The following is a 21030-nucleotide window of genomic DNA, read 5'->3' on the forward strand; positions in this document are numbered from 1 at the left end:
AAGTCCCACATCAGGCTCCCTGTGAAGTCTCCCTCTCCTGTGTCTCTGCCTCTCTCTCTCTCTCTAGGTCTCTCATGAATAAATAAATAAAATCTTTAAAAAAAGGAAGGAAGGAAGGAAGGAGGGAGGGAGGGAGGAAGGAAGGAAGAGAAAGAGAGAAAGGGAGAAAAGAAATGAAGGAAGGAAGAAAAAGAAAGAAAGAAAGAAAGAAGAAAGAAAAGAAAGAAAGAGAAAGGAAGGAAGGAAGGAAGGAAGGAAGGAAGAAGAAGAAAGAAAGAAAGAAAGAAAGAAAGAAAGAAAGAAAGAAAGAAAGAAAGAAAGAAAGAAAGAAAGAAAGAAAAAGAAATGCAAGGAAGTGAGTACTCTATAAGCCAGGATCAGTGATGACTTTGGAGGGAGGAAGAGACTGGCTGGCACAGGGCTCAGAGAGAGACTTGGGGGAGTGGTGGTACATTTCTTCCTCCTGACCTTAGAGATGTTTGTCTCATAATCATTCACTAGGTTATATATTTGTTTTATGTGGTTTTCTGTATTTTGTGTTTTATTTTACAATGAAAAGATTTTTTAAAAAATTGATCCAAAAGTTTAGGGCACCATTCTCCCAACCCTTCAACTCACATACATTTCATTTTAAGTTGGCATTTACTATTGAAGAAAAAGTAGGTAAAACGAATGCTTATCTGTTCCCTGGGAAATGTGCAATGTGGACCTCTTGATTAAATCTCGCTCTAGGGCTTATAAATAACAAGCCATCAAGGAAAGGATCACTTGAGTTTCTTTTTTAAGCATTTCAGGCGTGCTGCACTTGATGTAATGGGAGTGGTCCTGAAAGATTATTTAATCTTTAATCAGACCCAGGTTTTATAAATAGATTCAGTAAACATTCTACATGACATTATATTCTCAGGGCTCTGTTTCCTAAAGCAAATCTACTCCCAGACCAAGTTTTGTTTTGTTTTGTTTTTTTAGACCAAGTTTTAAGAACAAAATTATACCTAAAATTTAATGTCCATTTGACATCACAGATTTGCCAGGAAAAAAATCATTTTCCCACTCAAGCATCGACAGTGACATCTTAGATCCAATGAAGGACGGAGAATGTGGCAGCAAACCAAAATTTGGGGGCTGCTAACAGATTTGTGAAAAGTGAAACCTCATCTCCTGGATCTGTGCTTAGGACTCTCTTCCAAGAGTGGCCTTGAATAGTCTACCTGATTCAGTTCTTCATGGCTGCCTTTTTCACTTCCTACTTCCCTTCTTTAAATCCCATTAAGTAGGGAGGAAGGGAAAAACAAACCAAAAGAATATTTTTACTTTGGAGGGTTTTTTTCCATCCATCCCTGGACTGTGGTTTTCTCCCTCCCCCCCACCCTCCTTGCCTCCCTTCCTTCTATGCCAGATGGCAGTATTTGTCAGGAAGAGGGATCAGGATGATCAACTCTACAGGGAACTCAGAACCTTACGTGCCTTCCTCTTTGAATTTATCTGTGAAGGCCTCCTCTTTGTGGAATCATTTTCCATCCCCAAAAATATAATGTTCTCTTGAAACTTTGTTCTTTTAGAGCAGCATTGTCAATAGAACTTTTTGTGATGGTGGAAATGTTCTGTTTTTGTATATTGTCAATTGTCAAAATATAAATAAATATAAAAGAAGTAGTAGGTGCAATCGAAGTATTCAAAAGAAGTAGAATTGGTTTAAGTATTTAGAGACGCTTATTATATTTTTGTGAAAAGGAATTAAGAATCTAGGAAGGCCTGTAACTTCTTCCTTTGGAGATGGTGCCAAAGGCTTCATTCCTAATCCATCCCCCACCTAACCTTCTTTTTTTTTTTTTTTTTTTTTTTTTTTTAAGATTTTATTTATTTATTCATGAGAGACCCAGAGAGAGGCAGAGACACAGGCAGAGGGAGAAGCAGGCTGCATGCAGGGAGCCCGATGTGGGACTCCATACCCGGTCTCCAGGGTAACACCCTGGGCTGAAGGTGGTGCTAAACCGCTGTGCCACCCGGCTGCCTCCCCCACCGCCGCCCACGTCTAACATTTTTAGGAGGATTTCTGGTTGTCTGATGTGACTCCAAGGACAACAGACCCCTGCCTCTGGGATAGTAATAATATCCTTCTGCCTTGAGTGAACCTTTTTTTTTTTTTTTTTAGTTTATTTATTTATAATTTTTAGTAATCTCCACACCCATTATGGGGCTCAAACTCACAATCTCCAGATCAAGAGTCATGTGTTCATCCAACTGAGCCAGCCAGGTGCCCCAAGTGAATCTTTTTTACAATAGGTAATTGGAACAACTAAAAGGGGAGAGAGCTGGGACTTCATGGATTTTCTAGAGTGATTTGTGTGAAATGCTTTGTGCCTGCTTGCTAATGAATATTTGTTTGACAAATATTTGTTTGACAAATGAAACTTGCTTTCTTTGCAGCAAGAGTGTAGAGTGGGAGCTAACCTTCATCCACCTCAAACTTCTTTCATGACAACTGTTAAAAGAACCTGAATTGCATACTTTAAAGTAGTTAAATATATGTTGTATGGATTTCATCTAAAAAAAATCCAATATTAATATTAGCCTATTGCTCAAATTTTTCTAGCTTTGACCTAGAAAAGGGGGCTCCTTTTTTTTTTTTTTTTTTAAGGGGGCTCCTTTAAATCAGCTTTTGTGCTCCCTGCGTGGAGCCTGCTTCTCCCTCTGCCTGTGTCTCTGCCTCTCTCTCTCTCTCTCTCTCTTTGTTGCGTGCTCTCTCTCTCTTTCTCTCTGTCGCTCATGAATAAATAAATAAAATCTTAAAAAAAAATCTTAAAAAAAATAGAATTGCTAATTGCTGTGAGAAATAACCATGTCAGAAATATATCTCCTGATTACAACACGTACACATAATTCTTTTTGTCTTTAGCATTACGGTATTCTGTCAAGTTACTGTTTCTCGAAGTCACTCAGGTTGGTTCTTTCCTTCTCCCATGTGGCCCTTCAGCATAGTCCTCTTATTCATGATACAGTTAGGCTCACTTATTACTGTTTGTAGGATTTTAGATTTCCTCTACACCTTGGTAGGTTTTAAATTTTTGTTTATTTGAGGGTATGCGAAGAGACTAAGAAATATTGCTATAGTTCTAAGAAATCAGCTATACAAAAAAACTTTCAGAGAAGTACCACCCTATCTTCATCTCTACTATTGTGTTCTTTTTCATTCTTTCTCTGTCACCCTAAGTAACTATTTTTAGTTTCTGGTTTATTTTTCCTGTGTTTCTTTTGCACAAGTGAGCAGATTACATGTGTATTTTCTTCTTTCTTATATGAAGGATAGCATGCTCTAGGTACCCTTATGTGCTTTACTTTTTTTACTGTTCTTTCCTGGAAGTCACTGCAGATTGATACATAGAGATCTTTATTCTTTTTTACAGCAGTGTAATACTCCATTGTATGGCTGTACCAGAGTTTAACCCTCCCCTTTGTATGGGGATTTAGATGGTTTCTAATATTTTGTAATCACAACTAATGCTTTAATAAGTAACCTTGTATGTATATGTATTTTCATATTGTCAGAGGGGTATCTTCAAGGTAGATTTCTAGAAGTAGAATTACTGGAGCCAAAAGTAAGTATTTACATATTTTTTTTTAGGTCTTTTCAAATTTCCCTCCATAGGGATTGCACAAAATTTTTATTCCCACCAGTAATGTAGGATAGTGCCTGTTTTTCCACAGCTTTGCTAACAGAATGTGTTGTCACATTTCAAAATTTTTGCCAGTCTGATTATGAGAAATGGTATCTCGTGGGATCCCTGGGTGGCGCAGCGGTTTGGTGCCTGCCTTTGGCCCAGGGCGCGATCCTGGAGACCCAGGATCGAATCCCACATCGGGCTCTCGGTGCATGGAGCCTGCTTCTCCCTCTGCCTGTGTCTCTGCCTCTCTCTCTCTCTCTCTCTCTCTCTCTCTCTCTCTCTCTCTGTGTGTGACTATCATAAATAAATAAATAAAAAAAAAAGAAAAAAGAAATGGTATCTCAGTATTGTTTTCATTTGCATTTCTCTAAATATGAGTTAAACACCTCGTCATGTTTCTGGAGTATCTGTTCATTTTTCCTCCTCATTTTTCTGTTGTATTTAGGTCTGTTTTTCCTCAATTTTTAGGAATCCTTTATATATATCCTTTATATATTAGGAATATTAACCTGCAAATATTTCCTTCCAGTTTCTTATTTTTTTACTTAATTATGGTGTTTTTCTTTAACAGCTTTTATTTTTATCAAGATATAAGTTTACTTAAAGTATACAATTCAGTGATTTTTGGATATTCAGAGTTGTGCAGCCATGACCGCAATCAGTTCTAGAACATTTTTATCACCCCAAAGGAAATCCCATGCCCGTTAGCCTTCACTCTCTGTTTTGCACCAATGCCCCTTTCCCCTCTAGCCCTAAGCGACTAGTATTCTAAGCAACTAGTATTCTGGTTTTTTTGTCTTTATAGATTTTCCTATATTAGACATTTCATACAAATGGAATCATACAATATGTGGTCTTGTGACTGATTTCTTTCACTTAGCATGATGTTTTCAAGGTTCATCCCTGTTGTAGTGTTTATTAGTATTTCATTACTTGCATGTTTGTATTTCCATATGAATGGTTGAAATTCCATATGAATTTAATCTTCTATAATTCCATAAAATAGCTTGTTGACATTTTTATTGGGATTGCATTATTGCATTGAATTTATAAATTAAATTAGGAAGAACTGAACTCTTTATAATTTGGAATAATCCTAAGCAAGGACAGGGGATATTTGTCCATCTGTTCAAGTCCACTTTAGTGTCTTTCAGGAGTATTTAAAAATTTTCCATGAATAGGTTTTACACATTTCTTGTTAGACTTAATTCTAAGTTTTCTTTTCCTTGGTGTTATTGTAAATGTGGTTTTCTCTACCATTGTGTCCTCTAATTGTTTATTGTTAGTGCCTATGAAGGATATTTGTATGTTAATTTTATATTCTGCTACCTCACTGAATTCTTTTATTGCTTGTTATTTTTTATAAGTAGTTGTTGCATATATCTGACACTAATATGATTTCTTATTTTTAAGCTGTTTGTGTTACATGTATTAATAGCTTTTCTTATGTTGGAATAACCTTGAGTTTTTGGAATAGATCCATTCTGGTCATAACCTACCTTTATCACGTATTATTGAATTACGTTAGATAATATTTCATTTAGCATCTTTGCATTTGTGTTGGTAAGTGGTTTCGGTATCAAGCTTATATTTGCTGTGAAAAAGTTAACGTAAGATTAGAATAAATAACCTGCTTCTTGAATGTTGGTAGAGCTTTCCTGTAAAACGGACTGGGCCTGCTCTTTTCTTTATGGGAAAATTTTTCATTACTAATTCAATTTCTTAAATGTTTATAGGACCATTCAAATGTTCATTTCTTGTTGTCCCCTAATCTTTTATATCACGCTTTAGAAAAGTTGAAAGAGGGATCCCTGGGTGGCGCAGCGGTTTGGCGCCTGCCTTTGGCCCAGGGCGCGATCCTGGAGACCCGGGATCGAATCCCACATCGGGCTCCCGGTGCATGGAGCCTGCTTCTCCCTCTGCCTGTGTCTCTGCCTCTCTCTCTCTCTGTGACTATCAAAAAAAAAAAAAAATTAGAAAAGTTGAAAGACTAGTCGAAGTACCTTTTATTTAGATGACCCAGTTAACCATTTTGCCACATTTTCTATGTCTGTATCTATGTAGATATATAGATTTTGTTTTCCTAACTCATTCTCAAGGAAGTTACAAATTTATTAGAGTGTGCTATTTAGGGTTGCCTGGGTGGCTCAGTCGGTTGGGTGTCGCTGTCAGTTCAGGTTGTGATCCAGGGTCTTGGAATCGAACCCAGTGTTGGGCTCCCTGCTCAGCAGGGTGTCTGCTTCTCCCTCTCCCTCTGCCCCTCTGCCAGTTTGTGTGTACTCTTGATCTCTCAAATATTTAAAGAAAAAAAATGTGCTATTTGTATTTCCTACTTGTTTACTGATTTTTTGTCTGTTTGATCTGTCAGTTACCTGCTGATGATGGTTATGTCTGTTTTTCCTTTATAGTCCTGTCCATGTTTGTTTTATATTTTTTTATTTTTATTTTATTTTTTTAAAAGATTTTATTTATTTATTCATGGTAGACATAGAGAGAGAGGCAGAGACACAGGCAGAGGGAGAAGCAGGCTCCATGCCAGGAGCCTGACGCGGAACTCGATCCCGGGACTCCAGGATCGCGCCCTGGGCCAAAGGCAGGCGCCAAACCACTGAGCCACCCAGGGATCCCCTGTTTTATATATTTTTAGACTGTTACTAGATACATACAAGTTTAGAGCTGTTACATCTTTCTAATGAACCTTTTATCATTATGGAACACCTTTATTTCTGCAATACTTTATACATTAAAGTTTATTTTATCTGTTAACAGTATAACTAAACTAGTTTTCTTTTGGTGAGTGTTTACCTAGCATAAGTAAATCCTTTTAAGTCCTTTGATTTTCAGTTTTTCTGTGTCCTGTTCTTTGCGGAAGGGATCTTGAAGTTTAAGCTGGTAATTTCTTTCTGTCCTTGACATCCTAAATATGCCATTTTCCTTCTCTCCTAGCGGCAGTACATACCTGTGAAAGTGAAGAGCAAAGCCTTCTGGATCTTCTCTTGGGAATATGCCATGATGTACGTGGGAAGTCTAGTGGTAATCATTTGCCTCTCCTTCTTCCTCCTCACCTCCTGGGATTTCATCCCTGCAGTCTACGGCTTCATGTAAGTAATGACTTCATTAGAAAAACTCTGGAATCTAATTTGGTTTTCCCAGCTCCAGCTGGAACCAGAGGGTGAGCAACCACAGGGAGCATCTAGACACAGTAGTCCTCAAACTTCAGTGTGCACCAGAATCACCTACAAGGCTTGTTAACACCCAGATTCTGAGCCCCACTTCTAGAGGTTTTGATTAAGTAAGTTTGGGATAGGAACCAAGAATTTACATTTCTAACTAGTTTTCAGGTGATGCTAAACATCCAAGAACATACGTTAAGAACCACAGGTGTAGCGAGTACCTTCAATCTATTAAGATTAAAGAGCACTCTCTAAGAACATCTGAAACAACTACCAGCTTCTGCCTAGAAGGGTTTGGTTCAGTCCCCAACAGAAATGGATATATTCCTCTGCTGCAACAGGGTCTCTGACACTTTTAAAATAAAGCCACCTCCCATGTGTCACACTTATAGAGTAAATCAAAACAGAGTATGAATTCTGCAGACATTTTCCAATCGTCTCGGGGCTGAGGAGGATGGTCACTGCGCAGACCTCAAGGAACTCACAGCCCAGTGAGGTGGTAGAGAGTTAAGCCTGTAAGGGCTATGGAGCCTATGGAGTGGCAGGCTCCCCTTTGGGATTCTGGACTGCTGCTAATTTGTGTTAAGTCCTGACTGAGCATAATCTGTAGTTCTTCATGCTGTTCCTTAGATAGGAGTTTGTATTGCTGGTGAAAAACTTTCCCTGGCTTTTTGCTGACCCACAGATTTTGTTCTTTACCTCACTTCACAGAAAAGGAAATGTAGTCACAGTAGGAGGCAAAGACTTGTCCTGGGTGGAGGCCTTGGTCAGGGAACTCTGACCATGAGCCATTGCATATTTCTCCCTTCTCCATGGTCTATTTATTGCCCTTTTAAAATTGTGAGTTGACATCAGTTTCAACTCTGTTTTTTAAAATAAAACATATAATGTAAATTTTCAGAAGAGCCAGAATAACAACCAATACAACTAGACAAAAAGCTTTCCAGTGAAACCCTTATTTCTCAAATGAAATCTGGGATCCTAGCTGGAACCTGCTGATGCTTCCTCAAGACCCCAGAAATTATTGTGGTGTCAGGCACTGTCTCTGGTTCTTGCTGTGGGGATGCAGCGACAGAATGGGGAGCAGCAGGATCTTTGAGCTTGCTCCTCTAGGCAAATCTTTGGAATGCTCCAAATAGATATTGTTGTTTTTTTTTTTAATATTTTATTTATTTATTCATAGAGACAGAGAGAGAGAGAGAGAGAGAGAGAGAGAGAGAGGCAGAGACACAGGCAGAGGGAGAAGCAGGCTCCATGCAGGGAGCCCAACATGGGACTCGATCCTGGGTCTCCAGGATCCCGCCCTGGACTGAAGGCGGCGCTAAACCGCTGACCCACCAGGGCTGTCCAGATATTGTTTGTTTAAAACCCATTCCTCTTTTGTTACAGTCCTGGATATCTCCTACATCTAAACATATGTATTTTAGGCAGTAAAAGAGGGCCACTCTTTTGACTTCTAGCCTGTATCCTGCCTCATTTCAGATCTTTGTTGTACCCTGAAGTTTGGTTCAGCTGATGTTATAGGTTATCATTTTTGGTTTCCCTGCCTCTTGTTTTTATTAGTTACCTTTATACAGGGTGCCTAGAGAGGCCCTCACATCCCAATCTCAGTGGGGACAGCCATCCTTGGCTGCCCAGTAGTGACCAAAATCCTTAGGAGAAAAGCAGGTTAAAGCAGACTGTTTAAAATTTGGCTCTCTTTTTTCTCTCCCTTTGTTTTTTTCCTTCCAGACTTTCTGTTCCAGATCTCACTCCAAATATTGGTCTTTTTTGGTATTTCTTTGCGGAGATGTTTGAGCACTTCAGCCTCTTCTTTGTATGTGTGTTTCAGATCAACGTCTTCTTCTACACCATCCCCTTAGCCATAAAGCTAAAGTAAGTGGTTGGACCTGCTGCTTTGTCTACAGAGCCATCTATAGTCTTACAGGTGCCTTTCGTACTAGGAGCATTGCTATCAGGTTTATGCCATCTTTGCCTAGGAAACCCTGCCCTTGATGGCCTCTAATTCCAGTAGCCATAACCAGTAATAGAGTCACACCAAGTACAGGTTGCAGGGAGGGTTCTTTGGAGGATATTTCCAGAGGAGCCAGAAGATATTTCCCCTGGCTTCACTCTGAGCCCACAGTGCTACTGAACGCACTCACTATTTTGGATAAGAGGAAGGTTTTGGAGTTGGAGGGTATCTTTGGAAAAAGTGGATCTTGTTGGGTGTCCTCCATCAGTATTCCAAAGACAGTGGGGACTCAGGATGTATTATCTGGGAGGTTGGCTACCTGCAGTTCTGTTTCATCTTCTGATCAATTTCTGTCAAATGGCTTGTCTGTGGAGCTCTCTTCTCTATATAGTGTAAGAAAGCTAACATGTACTGAGCCTGGCTCCATCCCAGCCCATTTTAGGCTTTCTGAAAAGTGTTCTTACCTAACCTTTCCAGCACTTCTTGGCAGTAGGCATCATTTTATTATCATCACTTCCATTTTATAGTTGAGGAATGGACATTCAGAGAAGTGGAACCATTTTCCCAGAGACACACAGCTAGTAAGTAGTGGAGCTGGGATTCAGACCTACGTTTGTCTCCAAAATCTATACTCATCCCCCTGCACCATGCCAAACTCCTGAGAAAGATCACTAATAGTAGCCCCCGGAAGATGTTCTGTTATCCTGGCTTCAGAGAAGGAAAAACAGGCACTGACATAGATATGCATTAATGGTCCAGAGAATTTGGTTTATATTTCAAGAGCCTGAGTTCTCTGTTCTAACCTTCCTGCCAGTCTTCATAACCAATGTACCAATGTGCATGGTTCCCATTCTATAAAACTCAGAGCTCATGTCTCCTTCCCATAACATAGCCTTGGCCTAGCATCTGACAGAAAATCTTCATTGGCCTGGCAGGCTCCAGAACTCTGGCAGCCTTGCCCAGCATTGCAGGAGGTTCTGGTCTCCATAGTTTTGTGACCATATTTTCACTTACCTTTTCATAGAAATGTTGCCAACTCTTACCAGCGACCTAAAAAGCCCACAGCCAGTGATTTGGATTGTCTTTAGGAAGACACTGAGCTAGCTGGACCCTTCTAAAGCTTACAGGACTGTGAGACTTTGCCAAGCCGAGTCTGAAGCATTTGCTATGTAAAACTGCTTAAGTGTTTGGGGTGTGTACATGTTTGTCTCCACATCTCAGATTTATACCCCACTGAGTCAACTCTGACCTTTGACCTACAAGACAAGAATGCCATTTAATCCCTGAAGAAAAACTTTATGAGTTGGACATTTAGGTACTATGCAGAAATAGGCCACATGCATGTTGTTTAGGTACAGCTGAGGAGGGTATAGATCTGGCCTCTTCCTGTTGGCTTCCTTTTAGCACTTGGTCAGTTCTCAGAAGAACACTGGAAATGGAGCTCTGTTCCCACCCTTCCTGATGAGAGCCGTGATCGTGCTAAGCACTCAGGAGAACAGTACTGGTGATGTTTAAAAGTTTGGAGATAAACAGTCCCACTGCTTACTAACTTACCTACCTTCTCTGAACCTCTCTTTCCTCATCTGCAAAGTGTGGGTGACAATACTGCGTACTGAGGAGTAGCTGAAGTGTAGTAGGGATCACACATTGTAGTGCAAGGAAAGGGCCTAGGACAGAATTTGGCACATAGTGAGGGTTTAGGGAATGGTAGCCGTTATTGTTTGTTTAAGGTAACATGAACTCCAGTTCCAGTGCATAAGAGTTGAAAAGCTGCCTGCAGCAATCAGTTGTCTTTCTGGAAAGGAGCTCATCATGGCTAAGGGTCCGTAGAATCCACTGACCAAACTATCAGAGAAGAATGTCAGCAAGGAGGCACTTCCTGCCCTGGGTTTGGTTGTCAGAGGAGCCTCTGGCAAGGGAGGCTACCTGATTACTCTGACAAGCAGCCATTAGAGCCCAGTAATGAAGGTGACTTCATTTGTTTTCTTCCTCAGTGGCTCCTGGGGTAAGGCCCAGAGCTCGGATGGGGGTTGGGGGTGACAAGCTGTTTCTCTGGTGTTTACTGGGCCCTCTTCACCACCACCTCTGGACGTCTCTGGGTCCCTGCAGTTTTCTGCTGTGCTACTTGGTCTAGGCCCCCATGTCTTGTGGGCAACAGAGCCAGCCACTCCCTGAAGTCCCCTAGAGAGTATTTTTGGGTTCAAGGGTTGGGGTTAGGAGTCTCTAGGGTGAGCGTGGTCCCTGACTGATCTCTCCTTCTCTGTCTGCCTGCCCCATCCCGCCCCAGGGAGCACCCTGTCTTCTTCATGTTCATCCAGATTGCTATCATCTCCATCTTCAAGTCCTACCCAACGGTGGGGGATGTGGCCCTCTACATGGCCTTCTTCCCTGTGTGGAATCATCTCTACAGATGTGAGTACTCCTGCCTCTAAACCTCTGGTGGCAGATTTGTGTCAGCCTGGTCCCTGGATGAAACGGCCAAGGAAAAAGCAATTGATAGGCATTTGCTTGGCATCTGCTCTGCTAGCAGCACTGGGAGAGAGGCAGTGACCTGAGTGTCTGTCTGCTAGGCACCACAGACTAATGATGATAATAAAAATAAGCATTTTGGGGTGCATGGTAGCTCAGTCTTTTAAGCAGCTGCCATCAGCTCAAGTCATGATCTCAGGGTCCTGGGATTAGGCCAGGTCAGCTCCCTGCTCAGCAGGGAGTCTGCCTTTCCCTCTCCCTCTGCCCTCCCCACTCCCTGCCCCTTGCTTGAGCTCATTCACTCTCTCTCAAATAAAAAAATAAAATCTTTAAAAAAAAAATAAAATAAGCATTTTCTTAAAGATTTACTTATCTGAGAGAGTGAGAGTGGTGGGAGGGGCAGAGAGAGAATCTTAAGCAGACTCCCTGCTGAGTTCAGGGCCCACGACATGGGGCTCTACCCCATGACTCATGAGATCACAACCTGAGCTGATTCCAAGAGTCTGACATTTAACTGATGGAGCCAACCAGGTGCCACAAAATAACCACCATTTTTTGAGGACTTACTCAGTAATTACCTTGCCACTGTGGTTTTAAGAATGTTCCATGCATTAGGTCATTTTACCTTCACACCAGCCTTGGTAGGAAAATATCACCATTTTGCAGATGAGAAAACTGAGGTACAGAAAGGTAGAGCCACTTGTTCAAGGTCACATGATAGGTAAGTAGAAGGGCTGGCTGTGAGCCTCCAGGTAATGCTGTCCAGTAGGACTTTCTGTGAAGATGGAAATGTCCTATAGCTTCACAGTCCAATACAATAGTCACTGGTATGACTGAGAAACTCAATTTTTAATGGAAATTTATTTAGATTTAAGAAGTCACACACACTAGACCTTGGGCTTTGAACTATTTCCCAATACTGCACCTAAACGTCTGTAGAAGACAGATGGCAGCACTAGGCATCTGCCTGCTCTGAAGACCACTTCAGCTCTAACCATCCCCTCCTCAGAAGATGGCATAGAGTGAGCTAGTTCTGCTTCCTAGGCCCCCAGTATCTTCCTCAGTTGGGCTCTTAGCCCTCTGTGAGCGTTCTTTTCAGTGTTTGTGGGCTCCCTGAGATAGGCTTACAATTCATGTACCTCTGTGTACCCAGCACCCAGAATCAAACCTGACCCACAGCTCAGCAGGTGTTTCTGGATGGGTTTTTCAGCCTCCCTAATAAAGAGGCAGTGTTAGTGGCCCAGCCCCACTTGATTCTCTAAACTAAAACAGGAAAGGAGCTGTGGAATTTGCCTTGCCTACAGTTGGTGCCCAGCAAGATGTCAAGAATGAACTGGAGGAGGGCAGGCTTCAGAGGAAGTAAATCTTTGTTATTGTTTGGGCCTGTCTGGGTGGCAACCAGGAAGTGAAACTGACCAGATGCTAGAAGGAAACCTACCTGTAAATCGGGGCCTCTGAGCAGAGGTAAACAACAGAGTGGGTGGGCCAAGCCTGGGCTGCCCTTGCAGGTGGTGGCCTGTGGGGCAGTAAGCAGTCCAGCCTGACTGGGAGAAGGAAGTGGTATCTTCTGCCTGTGACATCTTCATTGCAGAGTTAAGAATCACCCTGTCCGGGGATCCCTGGGTGGCTCAGCGGTTTAGCGCCTGCCTTTGGCCCGGGGCGTGATCCTGGAGTCCCGGGATCGAGTCCCACGTCGGGCTCCCTGCATGGAGCCTGCTTCTCCCTCCTCCTGTGTCTCTGCCTCTCTCTCTCTCTCTCTCTCTTTCTCTCTCTCTGTCTGCCATGAATAAATGAATAAATAAATCTTTAAAAAAAAAAAAGAAGAATCACCCTGTCCAGCGGGCTGTCAACCTGGTGCCCCTCAGCAGAGTAGAGTGGTCATGAGGCCACCATACAAGTTGACATGCCCCAGATTGTGACTGAGTGGGTGTTGGGTGCATTGATCCTCTTTCCCCAAAAGTAGGGTCATTGTTTTATTAGCTATCTATCCCAAGGGGCACCTTTTGCCCTTGGTTGATCTTTCATCCCGTATTACTGAACACAGTCTGGAGCCAGAAAGACTTGAATCTGGATCCTGGCTTTCCCATTTCTAGCTATTTTTAGGAAAAATCATCTAACCATTCTGAGTCTCTTGGTTTTTAATCTGTCAAATGGGGAGAATATCTCCCATGAGTGTTTTAAGTTTGAGAAAGAAATATATGTAAAGAGCACTGCAGTTATCACCAGTAACAATCATGCAGGAGCACCTCCTGTATAGTTCCATGATCAAAGCTTCAGGCTAAGTAGTCAGAGTCCGTCAGAATCATTAGAATAAACATATTTTTCAAAACTTGAAATAAGCTATTTTTATGTCTTCTAGGGTTGAGGCAGAGAAAATAAGGATGGGGTTTCCAGAAACCTAGATGATCTAATAGATACTTTAGCTGGCTGGTTGGGCAAGCAGTTTACAGTACAGCTTAATTGAAGATCCTGCACAGAGCATTGGCTGACCCCCTCGATCACCAGCTCCTATGGCAGAGAATACTCATACTCAGGGTATCTGTTTGGGCCATGACAGCTGTGAGTCATTACATTCAGCCAGGAGCATCTCCAGCCGAGTCCTTTGGACCTATGGGTGGAGACTTTGAGAAGTCTCTAAGTCTAGGTTGGATATATTCAGACTTGTAATGTGGTTAAGAATTTAGTTTAAACATTAGTTGCCAGTGGGGACATGCCTGCTCACACATTCACCTTCTTGTTTTCCTGTCCTGGCCAATGGGGAAGAGAGGAGGTATGTGGGTGCTGCGTTGAGTGTAGGCCCCTGACGCTCTGTGGGGCTTGGGGCCAGGATGAGTCATACAGACACACAATTGCGATGTTAGGGAGCAGCCTGCTGGTAGAACCAGTGCTAGCCTGCAGTGGTCCAGCTAAAGAGCCAGTTACCAGAGGCTGAATGTGTGTGTGTGTGTGTGTGTGTGTGTGTGTGTGTGTGTGTTGTTTTGTTTTTATTGACTATTGTATAAAGGTAAAAGAATACGGATGAAAAAACATACAAATTATAGAGAATAACGATACAATAAGCACTTTTGAAGCTCCCAGGTCCCCTCTACACTCCTAGTAGGACTGGATTCTTCAAGTGGAATTTTATTTTATTTTTTAAGATTTATTTATTTGAGGAGTGCCGGAGTTACTCTGTCGGTTAAGCAGTTACCTTCAGCTCAGGTCATGATCTCAGGGTCCTAGGATGCAGCCCTGCACAGGGCTCCCCTGCTCAGCAGGGAGTCTGCCTCTCCCTCTGCCCCTCCCCACCATCACTTTGCTCTCTCACTCTGCACTCGCTCTCTGAAATAAATAAATAAAATCTTTAAGAGATAAAATATTTGAGAAAGGGAGAGAGAGAGTGAGCATTAGCAGTGGGTGTGGGGGCAGAGGGAGAAGCAGACTCCCTGCTGAGCCCGACATGGGGCTCCATCCCAGGACCCCGAGATCATGACCTGAACTGAAGGCAGCTGCTTAACTGGTGGAGCCTCCCAAGCACCCTTAGAATTTTATTTCTGAATGCCTGAGGTTCAGAGAGGGAAGGTGACTCTCCTAAAGTTTTGGTTTGTCAGTAACAGAGGCAGAGACTGGATAGGCCACCCGGTGAGCTAGTGGGAAATCTGATTCCCTCTGACCCAGTAAGTCTGATGAAGGGTGAACCTTTGGCCTCATTAGTCGCTGGTCATCTCTGACATCTCTGACACCCAGTGCCTGGAACAAGCTGTCCTGTGCCCCAGGTCCCCAGCACTGGGCATTCGGGTGCACAGCTTTAATCCTCTGCCCTGCCAGCCAACGAGGGTGAGTAGCAGCTCCCTGTTCCTGCAAAGGTCACCACAGGCCAGAAGCCAACTGGATACGAGTGATAGTTCCTCCGGGCACATGGGAATGCATCTTTGCAGCTGTCTGTAATTGCAGCCGGGAGCCACATAGGAGCCTCTTCCAGTCTCTATGCACTGTGTCACCTTCTTGTCACCCTGTCTGAAATCCAGAGTGGCTGGAGGTAAGGAACAGTGACCTACCTGGGCTGTCAGGCCACAGGCGTTTTGTTTAGGAATAATGTATATCTTTTTCAGCAAAATAATTTCCAAGGGATCAGAAAGAACTGCTAAGAGGGACATCTGACTTTTGGTTTCGGCTCAGGTCGTTATCTCAGGGTTGTGGGGTCGAGCCCAGTGTTGGGCTCTCGGCTCAGCACAAAATCTGCTTAAGAGTCTCTGCCCCTCTACCCCCAGCCCTAAAATAAATAAATAAATCTTAAAAGAAAGAAAGCAGCACAGAAATGTAAACAGTGATGTGGGAGTAGAGGAATGGCAAATAGGATTGTTCTCTCTTCAGGTTGTAACATTGTTTAATAATAGTAACTCTCAATGTATATAGCCCTTTTCCCAGACTTCTTGTGCTGGGAGGAGGGAGGTTTCCCTACAAAGTCTCAGGAATGCTTGAGTCAGGGCTTTTCCTTCTCAGCTTTGAAAACCCAGAATTGTGGAAATTTCAGTTTAGAAAAGAAGACCCTACAAGCCCTCCAGGCCAGTGTTTCCAAACTGTGGGAGTTCACAGACCACTAACTTTTTAAAAAACTGGTGACAGAGTTGCTAATTTCTTATTTTGCTGAAGACATTAAAAAAGTCCATTGCAGGGCTCCTGGGTGGCTCAGTCGGTGAAGCGTTTGCCTTCAGCTCGGTGAAGCGTCTGCCTTCAGCTCACATCATGATCCCAGAGTCCTGGGGTTGAGCCCCATGTCGGTGCCTTGCTCCGTGAGGAGCCCACTTCTCCCTCTGCCTGCCACTCTCCCTGCTGTGCTCTCTCTCTGTCAAATAAAATCTTTTTTAAAAGTCAATTGCCAGCCATTCATCTTCATTTCATAAAAGAAAGGGCTTTTTAACAACAACAACAACCAGCAACAAAGAGACACCTGGTCGGGCAGCCCGGGTGGCTCAGCGGTTTAGCACTGTGCCTTGGCCCCAGGGTGTGATCCTGGAGACCACGCCAGGCTCCCTGCATGGAGCCTGCTTCTCCCTCTGCCTGTGTCTCTGCCTCTCTCTCTCTTTTTCTCTGTGTCTCTCATGAATAAATAAATGAAATCTTTATTTTTTTAAGATTTATTTATTTTTATTTATGAGAGACACAGAGAGAGAAAGAAAGAGGCAGAGACACAGGAGGAGGGAGAAGCAGGCTCCATGCAGGGAGCCCGACGCAGGACTCGATCCCGGGACTCCTGGATCGCGCCCTGGGCCAAAGGCAGGCACCAAACCGCTGAGCCACCCAGGGATCCCCAATAAATGAAATCTTTAAAAAGAAAAGACACCTGTCATTTCTAATGAACCTTAAGTTCAAAGCATTCACCTTTATTTTATTTTTTTTTTTAAGATTTCATTTATTTATTCACCAGAGAGAGAGAGAGGCAGAGACACAGGCAGGGGGAGAAGCAGGCTCCACGCAGGGAGCCCGATGCAGGACTTGATCCCCGGACCCCAGGACCACGCCCTGGGCCAAAGGTGGCACTAAACCACTGAGCCACCCGGGCTGCCCAAAAGCATTCACCTTTAACAAGAACTCTGAACTACCTTGTTCTGACTATCGTCATAATGACCTAGAAAAGTGAAATCTCTGTAGCAGACTGGTCTGGACCTTATATTTGCCCTGGGTCTGCAACTGTAATCCTGTGGTTTGAAGCCTTGGTTGCATATTAGAATCACCAGAGAAGCAGTTCCAAACATGGATGCCTAGCCTCCACCTCTCAAGACTCTGATTTACTTAGACCAGGTGGGGCTTCCCAGGCGATGTTATTTTGCAGCCAGAATTGAGAATTGCATGTGTAATCCAGTCCCCCTTCCGATGATGAATTCCTGGTGTAGCAGTTCTGCCAATTCTACCAAGTTTGCGTACAATCAAGACAAACAACCTTAATGTTCAGGAGGTTCCCCATTTTCCGAAATCTCCTCAAACTCTGATTTGGAAAAAGGGATTTCCCGAAGGTCAGAATCAGAAAGAGGAAGGGAGCTTCTGTCATTAAGTGCCTGCTGGGACCTAGATCCATTGGTAAGTTTTTTTTTTTTTTTTAAGGCATTCTTTTCATTAGTTTATTTTAAATAATACTTATTAGTTTCTTTTAAAATACAATAAAATGGGCAGCCCAGGTGCTCAGCGGTTTAGCGCTGCCTTCAGCCCAGGGCATGGTCCTGGAGACCTAGGATCAGGTCCCACGTCGGGCTCCCTGCAAGGAGTCTGCTTCTCCCTCTGCCTGTGTCTCTGCCTCTCTCTGTGTGTCTCTCATGAATAAATAAATAAAATCTTTAATAAAATAAAAATAAAATACAATAAAGTATAAAGAAAAATAAGAATAGCATATAATCCTACTGTCAGATACCCCTTGAGTTTAAGGGGGGGGTGGGAAAGCACAGTGTGATAGGCAGAATAATGCTCCCCTTCCCACAAAGACGTCCACATCATCTCCAGAACATGTGAATATATTACTTTATGTGGCAAAAGGATCTATTTTATTTTATTTTTATCTGAGAGAGAGACTGAGATAGAGCAAAAGCAGAGAGGAGGGAGAAGCAGGCTGTCAGTGGGAAGCCCAATGCAGGGCTCCATCCCAGGACTCTGGGACAATGACCTGAGCATTAGGCAGAAGCTTAACCAACTGCCTGGGTGGCACCCTGATGTGGCAAAAGGATTTAAAGTTAAAAATGTTCAGATGGGGAGATTAGCCTGGATGCTGCAGGTGGGCCCTTAAAAAAGTAGAAGGGCTTGGAGGCAGGGTACATGTGGGAGATCTCTTCCACAGTTTTGCTGTGAACCTAAAACTGCTCTAAAAACTAAAGTCTGTTTTCTAAAAAAAAAAAAAAAAAGGTGGAAGGGAGAACAAAGGGGAGGTCAGCATGCTGCGGCATGGGAAAGACTTAGCCTGGTGTTGCTGGGGGGAGTCGGAGAGGCAAGAACCCAGGCAGCCCCTCCTCCCAGCAAAGGCAAGCAGACACCTCCCCTAGAGCCTCCCCAAAGAGCACACGGCCCTGCAGTACCTTGATTTTAGCCTACGAGACCCATCTTGGGCTTCTGACCTCCAAAACTATTAAATAAACCATATGCTGTTTAAGGCACTACGTTAGTGGTGATTTGTTACAGCAGACATAGAAAATACTCAGTAATATATCTGTGCCAGGGTTTTTTTTTTTTTTTTTTTTTAAGATTGATTTATTTATTCATGAGAGACACAGAGAGAGGCAGAGTCACAGGCTCCTCACAGGAAGAAGCAGGAGAAGCAGACTCCCCACAGGGAGCCCAATGCAGGACTCCATCCAGATACTGAGATCATGCCCTGAGCCCAAACCAGACGCTCAATGGCTGAGCCACCCAGGTGCCCCAGCCTGTCCTTTGTTTTTTTGTTTTTTTGTTTTTTTTTTTTAAGATTTTATTTATTTATTCATGAGAGAGAGAGAGGCAGAGACACAGGCAGAGGGAGAAGCAGGCTCCATGCAGGGGAGCCCGATATGGAACTCGATTCTGGGACTCTGGGATCATGTCCTGAGCCGCAGGCAAACACTCAACCGCTGAGCCACCCGCGCATCCCAGCCTCTGTCTTTTAAGGCCAAGTTTGGGCCACACTGTCCTGCTCCTTCCCCCTCCAGCTGCACTCCACCTGCCTGCCAGTACCACTCTGTGTGTCAGGTCCTCTCTGGGACTTCTGGGAGAGCTTCCTACCTGGTGAGAATCCATAATCCCTCTAGGAGTGTGAGGTATGATGTTAGACAGGGAGCATGTCAAAAGAGATTTTCAAATCATCTAAGGAAAAATGAAGGACATTTGAAGAGAAAGGCAGGGAACCTGAGACATGAATTTTAAAAATTGGAAAACATTTTTCTAAGACCCAGGGCTATGACACCATAGACTCTGGGGCACGAGGAGGAGGTGCTCTAACCTCCATGGGTTTATCCTGCTGTTCCTGTCTGCGATCCCATGTGGACCAACAGCACTCTGCTTGAGGAGTGTGGGGGAATTACCTTTGGACACTCTGAGATTGGGGAATAGAGGGCATTGTCGTGCTGAAATGCTCCCCTTGCAGAGCCCAGAGGCCTTCACAGTGTTGCCAGACCCACAATGGGAGGTACAGAGTCCAAACCTAGGACTTCCCACCAGTTTTGGCCATGGGAAGCCTTTGACTCAAGGATCTGAGGCTTGCCTCTTGGCACCCCCAGAGCCTCAGAATCTGGGAGGAGGATTCTGCCTCTGAGCTACCCCAGGCTCTTCCTGGACCTCTTCATCCTGTGGGGCCATCCTCACAAGAAAAGGTACCAAGGAGAATCAGTATTTGGCTAACTGTGACCATCTGTCTTTGCAGTCCTGAGAAACATCTTTGTCCTCACCTGTATCATCATCGTCTGCTCCCTGCTCTTCCCTGTCCTGTGGCACCTCTGGATTTATGCAGGAAGTGCCAACTCTAATTTCTTTTATGCCATCACGCTGACCTTCAACGTTGGGCAGGTAAGAGTCAAGGGCTGCATGGGGACAGGGATTCATTTTGTAGCTTCAGACATTGAGGTTCTGTAAACTGGGCATTTGGACATGAGTGAGGGGACCATTCTTTCCCTGAAATAGCTCCTAGTCCAGTAGAGAAGATTAAAGAAGAGAGCAGTAAAAAAGCTGAATTTGGTCAGCATTCATTAGGCACTGTGTGGAGCCCTTGTCACACTGAATTCTCCCAGCAAGCCTGTGAGATAGTGCTATCGCTACTTGACAAACAGCAACCAAGGCTCACCTCACACAGGTTGTCTTCTTGCCCAAGGTCGTTGGAGGAGCCAAGAACCAAATTCAGGAAAGGCTTCATTTCTGAGCTACCCTCTTTCTATAACAGCACCTGGGCTGCATGGCACTATGGTGGGTGCAGTTGGTGCTGGGTGGAGGGTAGGAGGAGGGAGAGGAGAGACTTTCCAAACTGGGACAGCAGAAGCAGACGCAGGGAGATGAGAAATAGTTCAGTCTAGCTGTTGGATAAGTCAGGGCACATATCTCGGGGTTTGGATTAGCGGATGAGAAAGCTGTAGGGGTCAGAGAATGAGAGGTACCAGCTAGGAGCTCTAATCTTCCCTTGACCCAGGAAAAGCCCCTCCCTTGGTGCCACAGAGCAGTGGTTCTCAGAATCAAGGTGAAGGGGAAGTTGTTAACGTAGATTCTCTGTTTGTGTTTTAAATCCTGTAGTTGTGACTGTCACAATTACGTGGCTTTGATTGTCCAAGAAAACAAACGGAAAACCAGATTCCTGATCCCACTCCCAAGACTGTTGAACCAATAGACAGGAAAACAGAGTCAGGAATTTGTGTTTTAAAGTTTACCCAGAGATTCTGCTACAGGTGGTCTAGCAAACTTTCCTGAATTTCCCTTAGGTCAGCTCCATCTTCCTTGTGTGAGGTCTTATGAGAATCAGTTGTACTATTTACCATTTCACTTGCCATTGGCACAGTCAGGCATTTCCTGTGCTTGATGGGAAGCCAGGCGAGCTGGAGAGACTAATGATGCCAGTGATAGTCCCCAGGGAGAGCCTTGCCTCCAAGGTTAGCTGCTAGGAAAGAAGAAGGGAGGAGTTTGGATTTTTGCAATGAGTGATGGGTCTGGTATTTCCTGCATGGACATTTCTGGACAATTAATGTCCAGCCTGGCTATTTATCTTGGTTTGTGAACAGCAGGAAGAGAGATGGAGGGCACTGTAGCCTGGGTGGGACCATCCTGGAGTCTCTGTTCTGTTATGTTCAGGTTA

The 21030-nt window shown here is 43.7% G+C and overlaps 1 protein-coding gene across 1 annotated transcript in view; it reads left to right on the top strand.

The window, feature by feature from the left end:
- Positions 1–21030, top strand: part of PIGU (phosphatidylinositol glycan anchor biosynthesis class U) — a 92424-nt gene that overhangs the window by 60083 nt on the left and 11311 nt on the right. The window contains exons 8-11 of the mRNA XM_041732955.1: positions 6612–6766; positions 8570–8713; positions 11080–11204; positions 19618–19760. Coding sequence (XP_041588889.1) covers positions 6612–6766; positions 8570–8713; positions 11080–11204; positions 19618–19760 — 567 coding nt within the window. The remainder of the gene's footprint in view (positions 1–6611; positions 6767–8569; positions 8714–11079; positions 11205–19617; positions 19761–21030) is intronic.

This window comes from Vulpes lagopus, chromosome 18 (genome assembly GCF_018345385.1).
Source record: "Vulpes lagopus strain Blue_001 chromosome 18, ASM1834538v1, whole genome shotgun sequence".
In the NCBI taxonomy this organism is placed as follows: Eukaryota; Metazoa; Chordata; class Mammalia; order Carnivora; family Canidae; genus Vulpes; species Vulpes lagopus.